Here is a 10,463-nt window from a genome sequence, read left to right on the forward strand (position 1 = left end):
CAGTGAAAGTCATGGTTGAAAAGTCAAACAACCTGCCCTACAGAGTCTTGTAAAGGCTCAGGAATCTGAAGCACCTGAGAAAGGCCTGGGGAGTTAAAAAGAGAAGCATCAAGAAGTCTTCCAAGTAGTTAGATCCCCACATTTTCACCCAGCAGAGCCAGGCAACTACCTCTCCTCAATCATGACAGGACAGATGAGGCTTAGCTTCTGGAGACGTCTAGACAAAAGGCAAAGAGAGGAGGCATGAAGTGCTAGAATAAAACCATGGAAATTAAAGGAAGTTTCTTAACACCACCCCACCTCCCTTTCCTCTTCTACCTCCAATATTCTAACGGCTGGGCTGCAATCTCCCAGCAGAACCCTTCTAGGGATCCACTAGGGTTACGCCTCACACAGGTATTCATTCTAATTAGCTTTTTAGCCCTCACTCAAATATGAATAGCAAACATAGATAATCAATTTTTAAGATAAGCTTATGAAAGGCCAAACAAACAGAAACAACAAATTTAACAGATAAAGATATTACAGGTAATAGCAGAAAACAACAAAGAATAATAAATAATATTCTCTGAGATATAAGAAAGAATATTGCACGCATGAAAAAATTAGCTGCCATAAAAAAAAAGAAAAAAGGAGCTCTTGAAAAAGAAACTAAAATTAGGGAAGAAATTACTTCAGTTTTCTAGCCTAGTAGTTTTCTTAGAACAAAACCATTATTCTTTGAATGAAACCCATTATCTGTGTGTACATTGTAACCGTGTAATATTGAACCGTGAACACTGTAATAATGAACATTATAAAACATACACAAATTAGAAATAAAAAAGAAATAAAAAGTTGAGAAATTTAATATTTTTTCCTTCACCCTAATAGGAGATCTTGTGTAAGTAATACTCAGGAGACCACTTTTTAAGTTTACATCAAACAGGTGTTAGTACATTAAAAAGTAGGTGTAAGGGATGTCCAAGGCCAGCACACTGGCAGAGATGAGAAGTCTCTACCAATGGGAGAAAAAATTCAAAAAGCAAACAGAATTTTAAAAGAAACCTAAGTCACTCAGAGTTAAAATAATCTGACATCAATGGGGATATCAATGTATATAGGACAGTATAAAACTTGATGAATGTGAATAATCAAGTGCCATGGCAGTGAATTAACATGAAAGAGCTGAACTACACTAAACAAACAGTAATCTGATTAAGAAGGCATGAAAATATAGATTTTAGGAAGATTTTGATGCAATTATTAAAATAAATTTTAGTCCTTGAAAGAATGAATCTCAGCATCTTCACCAGCCAAGATGGCTCATTTTCTGTTTTAGTCCAGATAGTATCATACTAAATTTAAAAAAAGAAAAAAAGATTTGAAGCAAAGTGGTTTTTCTTATCATGAACATAATCTGGGGGGCCTTTTATAAGTGCAAACTGGGGATTTTAACTATGTGAAAATTAATCTCCCAAAAGCTAATAAAAATGTTATTGTCGAATCATGTAAGTCACATCCTAAAGCATTCTAAAGAAGTTCCCATTTAACCCATTTGTTGATCAGTATAAACTTTCTTAAAATTTCTGTTTAAAAGATCAATCAGGGGGCGATGGGTAGCTTAGTTGGTTCAGTGTCTGACTTCTGCTCAGGTCACAATGTCACAGTTTGTGAGTTTGAGCCCCACATAAGACTGTGCTGACAGCTCACAGCCTGGAGCCTGCTTCAGATTCTGTGTCCCCTCTCTCTGATCCGCCCCCACTCATGCTGTGTTTCTGTCTCTCTCAAAAATAAACATTAAAAAAAAAAGATAAATCAGATTTTCTGGGATAATAAAAAATGTCCTATAACTTGATTATGATGGAAGTTACATAAGTTTACACATTTGTGAAAAATGCAAACTTACACCTTTAAAATAAAGTGATTCATCTATCTATCTATTTATTTATTTATTTATGAGAGAGAGAGAGAGAGAGAGAGAAAGAGCGAGAGCATGGGAGAGCACATGCACACAAGCAGGGGAGAGGGACAGGAGAAAGAGAGAAGGAGAAAGAGAGAAAGAGAGAGAGAGAGAGAGAGAGGCAGGAAGGGAGGGAAAATCTTACTCAGGCTCCACTCAGAGTGTGGAGCCCCAGGTGGGGCTCGACCCCACGACCTTGGGATCATGACCTGAGCCGAAATTAAGAGTCGGAAGCTCAAATGACTGAGACACCCAGGCACCCCAAGTGTGTTTTGTTTTTGTACTGTCTGTAGACTGGCTAAAAACACACAGTATAACAAAAGAAATCTACCAAATGTCTAGCAATTGTACAAGTATGAAAGTAAACGTACATTGTGCTAGAAAAAACTGAACACTAACACCTTAGAAATTCTCTAGTTCAATTCCTCTCCTGTCACAGATTGGGGAATTAAAGCCCACAAAGTTAGCTAGGGTCAAGCCCCTGTCCCTTAAGTATGCTCGCTTTATTTATTTATTTATTTATTTATTTAATTTTTAAAAAATTTATTTTGAATGAGAGAGCGCACAAGTGAGGGAGGGGCAGAGAGAGAGGGAGAAAGAGAATTCCAAGCAGGCTTCATGATATCAGCTGAGAGACTGACAGGGGGCTCAATCCCATGAACCATGAGATCATGACCTGAGCCGAAATCAACAGTCTGTTACTTAACTGACTGAGCCACCCAGGTACCCCTTTATTTTTTAAGTAGGCTCCATGCCCAACGTGAGGCTTGAACTCACGATCCGGAGATCAACAGTCACATGCTCTACTGACTGAGCTGGCCAGGTGCCCAAGTATGCTCTTTATAATAAGTCACACACAAAATCAAAGTTCATCCAAAGGCTTTGAGGGTTCCCATCTCAATTACACATTACACATTCATAATAATTTATTACACATTGTAATTATTACACATTTATAGTGGCTCACACAAACAGTAAAATCATCTTTAAATTATACATTTGTAGTGGTCTACACGAATAGTAAAGTCACCTTTATTAAAAATATTTTTTTAAATTATTTTTTAGAGAGAGAAAGACAGAGTGTGAGTGGGGGAGGGGCAGAGAGAGAGGGAGACAGAATCCAAGCAGGCTCCAGGCTCTGAGCTGTCAGCATAGAGCCCTACACAAGGCTCGAACCCATGGACTGCAAGATCATGACCTGAGTCCAAGTCAGACGCTTAACCAACTGAGCCACCCAGGAGCCCCAAAATCATCTTTAAATATGAAAGACAAAATGCACATTAAAACCTAGGATTAATTTATATTTTGGCCCATTTAAGCTGGAGAAAAAAAGTCATATAGACTTTAGTACAGTGAACATATTAACTATATGAATGCTAAGTAAATATTCTGGTCAGGGTAGCAATTCAAAATTAACCAATGAAAATAAAAGTTGGGCTAGAAATCCACTGTTTATTAGTTCAAAACCCAGGGACCGTCATTATATGTGGTCAGCAAATGTTTGCCAAATGAAAGAATGCGAACTCTACAACTACACTTATGCGTTACAGTACCATCTCATACAGTAACATATAGAGTGCAAAAACAGAGTACCTTAAGTGGTAGTCCAAGCTTGTGGGAATCTGAACTATCAGCAACCCAGGCATGGACTCAGAATGAAAGAAAAGAATGAAATCAAGTAGAGAGGGACACTAGAAACCTCAAGGGCTTTACTCCTTAAGCTCTTAATTAGGTGTAATAATAAGGCAGTAGGATAGAAGCAAGGACACAAAGAACAACAATGTCAAGATAGGGAGAGGAAAAACAAAGACCAGGAAAACCAGACAGACATACATTAAAAATCACCAGTGTGGGAATTCTCAATGTCAGCAAAGAGCCTTGTACATTCTCCATGGGGCTAGTTAGCCATTCTTCAAATTTTGTTTGCACACGTACTATATGCCGGATGCCATATGTGGCCAATGAGATCTAAGGGAAGACTGACAGGGTGGCTTCAAGTATAGCCTTCCCTCTTCCTGATAAAAGGGCAAGATCCAGCTGGAAATGCTTCTGTCTTCTTTCTGCCTTCAAGGGAGGAGCTTTATCTAAAAAATGTTATCAGAATGTTAACACTATCTAAAAAGTGTTATCCATCTTCTAACAAGCCTGAATATGAAAGCTGATACACTTAGGATGGCAGAAAGCAGAGGCAAAGAATCTGGGTCCTAGATGGTATCACCGAGGTTCTGAACAAATACCTGCAATCGCTGGTTTCTTTTATGTGAGAAGAATATATCCCTATTTGTTTAAAGCTCTTAGTTTGGTTAGTTACAACTAAATATATTTCTAGGTGCTATCTGTGACTCTTTTTTTTTTTTTAATTTTTTTTAACGTTTATTTATTTTTGAGACAGAGACAGAGCATGAACGGGGGAGGGTCAGAGAGAGAGGGAGACACAGAATCGGAAGCAGGCTCCAGGCTCTGAGCCATCAGCCCAGAGCCCGACGCGGGGCTCGAACTCACGGACGGTGAGATCGTGACCTGAGCCGAAGTCGGACGCTCAACCGACTGAGCCACCCAGGAGCCCCTCTGTGACTCTTAATAGAGACAATGCTCTCAAGAAGTCTGAGGCCTAAGAAAGTGAGGCAAGCAAACAAGTATTTATGCGACCCAAATAAGTAATGGGACTTTTAAAATAGATGTAGAAGCAACTAACTCTAACTTTGGAAGCAAAGGTCTGTCTTCAGAGTTTGAGATGTGTAACTGTGTATTAAAGACTAAGTAGGAATTACAATGGAAGAAAAGGGAAAGGGTATTTCAAAGCAGACAGCAGCATTTGGAAAATACTAATACTAGGATTAAGCCTTCGAATAAATGTATTTAAGCTCAATTAACCAGATCATAATGACCAGAAGTTATTAAGGAAAAGGAAGTTATTATCTTTAATAAAATTGTTCTGCCAAGATGGGGCAATAGGAGAAATTATTTCTAAGTTATTTTTATTATTTTTCTAAATGTTTTTATTTTTTAGGGAGAAAGGGAGAGGGAGAGGGAGAGGGAGAGGGAGAGGGAGAGAGAGGGAGAGAGAGGGAGAGAGAGAGAGAGAGAGAGAGAGAGAGAGAGAGAGAGAAAGTGTGAGTGGGAGAAGGGCAGAGACAGAGGAGGAAAGAGGACCCTAATGCAGGAATTACTTTTATAATCTCTGTAGTTTAAAAATTATAAAAGGAATAAAGAAAATTAGTGTCATCATAATAGAGGGGCACCTGGGTAGGTTCAAACTCATAAACTCATAAACCATGAGGTCATGATGTGAGCCAAAGCTCAACCGACTGAGCCACCCAGGAGCCTCTAAGTTACTTTTGTTTAAAGTATTAATAAAACTTTAAAATAAATAAGTTGGGTACTTCAAACACAAGATTCAGTCAGAAGGAACATTAATTTAAGTAAAATAGTTCTTGATAACTTACTACTATTATGATTTTTTATTTTTTTATTTTATATTTTTTAATGTTTATGTATTTTTGAGAGAGGGTGCGAGCAGGAGAGGGGCAGAACTCACAGACTGCTAGATCATGACCTGAGCCTAAGTTCTACTCGTAACCGACTGAGTCACCCAGGTGCCCCATATTATAATCTTTTTTAAAAAAATTAATTTTTTTAAGGGGGGGAGAGGCAGAAAGGGGGCGGGAAGGAGAGAACTTTTTTTTTTTTCCCCAACGTTTTATTTTATTTTTGGGACAGAGAGAGACAGAGCATGAACGGGGGAGGGGCAGAGAGAGAGGGAGACACAGAATCGGAAACAGGCTCCAGGCTCTGAGCCATCAGCCCAGAGCCGACGCGGGACTGGAACTCCCGGACCGCGAGATCGTGACCTGGCTGAAGTCGGACGCTTAACCCACTGCGCCACCCAGGCGCCCCTGGGATGGAGAGAACCTTAAGCAGGTTCAAGCACCGGGCTTGATCTCACAACAGAGAGAGAGATAATGACCTGAGACAAAATCAAGAGTCAGATGCTTAACCAACTGAGCTACCCAGGTGCCCCTCTATTATGATGACACTAATTTTCTTCATTCCCTTTTTAATTTTTAAACTACAGAGACTATAAAGTAATTCCTGAGAAGCTGCCTGTTATTAAAATTTTAGGTAAAATGGTTCCTAACTTCCTCCTCATAGGTGACCAACTGGTCATCCTTCCAAGCCTTTTCCTTTGCACTTCCACGTAGACACATGCATATATTATATATTGACATATTTACAATTGTACACATATTTTGATATTGCTATGTGACTTTCTGTGTAACATGTTGAAGATTTTTGCTACTATTATTAAACTAGGAAAATTATTATTACATTTAGTTAAAAGTTGGACTCTGATTTTATTTTGAGAGAGAGCATTTCTTTGAGATAGAACACATGTGCAAGCACGGGGGAGGCGCAGAGAGAGGAGAGAGAGCAGGCTCTGCACTGTCAGCACAGAGTGCGATGCGGGGCTCGAACCCATGAACTGTAAGATCGTGACCTGAACAGAAATCAAGACTTGGATGCTCAAATGACTAAGCCACCCAGCTGCCCTGGACTCTGATTTTTAAAGTCTCAACGAAGTTTTCCTGCTGGCCTACAGATGAAACACCAGCTAAGGCGAAATAACCTTATACTAATAAGTAGGTATCTGTAGTTCATATTGTGCAGGGAAACACTGAAACAGCTTTATTTACTAAGGAAAGATGTGGGGGTGAGGAGAGGGAGGCTCTTCAACAGGGGCAGTGGTCTTTGAGCTACTTTCTGTGCAACTCTGGGAGACATACTTGACCTACTCAAGTTATAAATCATGATTTGCCATTAACTAGTTCCATCAAACATATCACTGGTCTTTTATATATAGGATTACAAAAATCTCTGGTTCTCTAAACCTGGAATTACTGAAATTTGGGTTTGGGTCTAAATGTGCTTCTTGGGCTTTGCCCAGCGCAGCAGCTCATGGTTCTCCAGTAAACAAAAACAAAATCAGTGCATGTAAGGCATGGGGTTTAGGATAACTGATTCCTAGTTCAGTTATTCTTTCTGTTAACTTCTGACAATAAACTTTTTTCTATATATCAGTTTCTTGATCTGTGAAACAAGGATACTATTAGGTAGTCTGTAGCACTGTATTAAGGATTAAATTAGATGCTATACTCAAAGTACATCGGACACAGGTGTCCAACAATGTTGATCGTCACCCTGTTTCCTGCAAAGAGTACTTACAGAAGCCGAAAAGAAGGATTTTAAACAATTGTTTTAAATTGTGAATTTGGGCATAAAAATACCCACAAGTAAAGGATTTGTGAACTAGTTTCTGCTGCAGATTATAACTAGTATTGGATTATTAGTCTAGACAAAGGAAAATGCTTGCAACTGGGAATCTATTAAAAATGCAATCACTCCTGAGTTGAATTTTTCTAATGAACTACAAGAGCAGTTCTGCTAAGCAAAAGACCGTTTACTACATCTACTTAACATAGTAATCTCCTGAATAAATAATAGCTTGAAACTATTTAATAAAAATAATTTCTAGTTTACAGAAAAGTGGCAAGAATCATATACCCTTTACCTGGATTCCCTCATTGTTAATTGTCCCATTTGCATTATCTCTCTCTCTCTCTCTTTAAATACATGCGTTTTTTTCCTCAACCACTTAAGAATAAGTTACTTACAACACATTTTTTACCCCTAAATTTGGATTTCCTAAGAACATGGACATTTTCTTATAAAATCAGGAAAGTTTTCAACTTCAGAAAATTTAACATTTTTATGCTACTTCATCACCCATGGTCTAATTTTGTCAACAGACCTATTACTGTTCTTTACAGCAATTTTTTCCCTCTACTACGAAAATCCAGACCAGAATAGCCTATTGCATTTCCCTGTCATGGTTCGGTCAATAATATGTGATGCTGTTATTTACAAGAGATTAGAAAATTAAACTTATACTACAAAAATGCAATTGATTAAAGTTCTGTTCCAGCATTTTATGTGTTCTTTCCTTTTCAGTAAAAAAAGGCGTGTTAGCAACGCTATTTCTACAGTTTCAAAGGATTTATCAAAACAATCTTTAAATCTCAAAAGGAGCAAGGAAAAAAGAGAACCTCATTAAAAAGGAAGACACTAAATACCAATTCCAACAAAACCGTTGGGCTGAATTCTATGCATCTTTGACACTACTTCAGAACTTAAGACAAATCAAGAAGGAGACACTCGCAAGTGGTTACTGTACTTACCCCTGGAGGTTAGTGGGAACATGGGGGGGGGGGGAGGAGGCTGGTAAAGTGGTATTTCCGCTTTTCATTCTAGAAATTTTTGTAGTGTTTGAGGTGGGTTATTTATTTTTTTTTTATTTACCATGAGCACACATTTCTCATTTAATAATAAAAAAATAAAATCAGAAAGATAAAGAAAACTAGATGCCGGGCTGCATTTTTGATGTACGGGGTTAACCTGAATATCGAAGTTCATCCGTTTGTACTTTGGTTTCTTCGCCTGAAGATGGTGACACCTTCTCCTAACTTACGCAGGGAGACGCCAGAAAGGTTAAGTAGTCACTAAACTACTGTTGCAGGGAGAAAGAGCCAACAGAAATGTTTGTCACGGACCAGAGAAACGTCTCCCGTGGGCCGGCTGGCAGAGCGAAGGTTAACGGTCTGCCTTGAACAGACCAGAAACTCCAGCAGAACGGCCCTGGGTTTTAGAGCGTTCATTCTGCAGCGGGCAACAGGGGAGCCAATGAAAGTCACAGGCACCCGAGGCAGAGGGAGAGGACGGACGGCTCCCGGCGCGCGCGAGCTGAGCTGAGGGCGCACCGGGCTGTCAGTGGGACAGGAGGGACGCCGGTGCCCGCGCGCCCGGGGGGCAGCTGCCGTCCGGGTCCGCGAGTGGGAGAGCCGCTCCGGAGGCGCGAGCCGGGTGGGTCACACCTACCGAGCGCTGGGCACGTCCACCGGCCCGAGGCCACCGCCGCCGCTGGGGCTGGCTAGCACGTCCCCGCCGTATTTCTCCTCCATCCCGGGGCTCAGGAGCCGCCGCCGCTGCCCCCGCCGCGGGGTTTCCTCATGTCTCACCGCTGCCGCGGAACAGCGGGCGCAGGCGCGTCACTCCCCCATGATAGCGGCCCCCTCGGGTACCCACAGGCCAGGCCGCCGCCGCCGCCGCCGTCCCCGGCTCCTGCTCACTAGCACACGCGCGTCGGGACTAGGCCGCGGGCAGTTCCGGCGGCGCCGGGCTCCCCCGAGGCGCACCGGAGCGGACGTTGCCAGGCCACGTCATCGGGCCCAGCAGCCCTCACTCCCGGGGGAGTGCCCAGCCCTGCGCCTGCGCATAACAGAACACTCGCTTTCTCTTGCCCTTCCTTAGGCACCGCCTACACGGGTGACGGGATCGGATCGTTTCTCGGGATCAGCTCCTCGTTTTGACGCTGCCATCGCGCTTACCTGTCCCTGCAGCGCCACCTCTGTGCCGTCAGGAATACAGCCGATTCTTGTAGCACCGCGGAAGAAGGCATAGAAAATGGACAATGTGTGATCGAATACAATACAGTATCTTTTAAAATTTGGCTGCTAGACTATGCTACTTAATCCTGGTACATCAGTAAATCTTGGGTAGGGAGGACCAGGCCTTATTAGGGTTGTTTTTTTTTTTTTTTTTTCTGTTGCTAAAAATTTAGGAACGTGAGCTCATGTGTCTGTCAGTTTCAATTGTAACCCTGACACTTAATAATTGGTCACTTGGCCTTTCTGTACCTCAATTTTCTTATTTGTAAAATAGGGATAGAAATATGTATGTCATAGGGTTGTTGGGAAGATTATATGTTATGTGAAAATGTCTAGAACATTTTGAAAGGTACACAGTAATCAGTGAATGTTAACTGTTATTATTACTCATAGGGGAATTTGTGGACTGGGTTGGGAGATGGAATGGAGTTTGGAGCGGTTTACAATACTGTGCTTAATTTGAATATACATAAAAAGTCTTAATAACCTATAAAAGATTGAGAAATCACTGTCTGTGCCTGCTCTGGCTTCATAATCTATTGTGGAAATATTTAGCAGTTTGCGAGCAAGGCCTGGTTCACCACAGTAAAGGTTAAAGGCACAAATGCTAAGATTTCCCAAATAAGGTGTGATATGATTATACCTAGAAAAGACTCACTGCTAGACAGAATTTGACCTGAAACTTGGATAAGATTTTAGATGTGGGAGGAAAGCACTGTGGGATGACACATCCCATGTATAGAACACACAAGAATGGATGACTTAAAAAAATTTTTTTTCAATGTTTATTTTTGAGAGAGATTGCACACACAGTGCCAGCAGGAGAGGGACAGAGAGAGGGAGATATAGAATCTGAAGCAGGCTCCAGGATCGGAGCTGTCAGCACAGAGCCCCATGCAGGCCTTGAACTCAAGAACCACAAGATCATCAACTGAGCTGAGGTTGGACAGTTAACCTACTGAACCACTTAGCCGCTCTGTGGAATGCATGACTTTAAAAGCTAAAGTGACTCCAGGGGT

General features: G+C 41.2%; 1 protein-coding gene across 1 annotated transcript in view; it reads right to left on the reverse strand.

The window, feature by feature from the left end:
* SLC30A5 (solute carrier family 30 member 5) overlaps nt 1–9,245 on the reverse strand; it is a 35,499-nt gene extending 26,254 nt beyond the window's left edge. Inside the window, exon 1 of the mRNA XM_025924316.2 lies at nt 8,876–9,245. Coding sequence (XP_025780101.1) covers nt 8,876–8,958 — 83 coding nt within the window. The 5' untranslated portion in view covers nt 8,959–9,245. The remainder of the gene's footprint in view (nt 1–8,875) is intronic.
* Nucleotides 9,246–10,463: the final 1,218 nt, after the last annotated feature.

Source organism: Puma concolor, chromosome A1, assembly GCF_028749965.1.
Source record: "Puma concolor isolate L17-30 chromosome A1, mPumCon1.1.hap2, whole genome shotgun sequence".
NCBI lineage: Eukaryota > Metazoa > Chordata > Mammalia > Carnivora > Felidae > Puma > Puma concolor.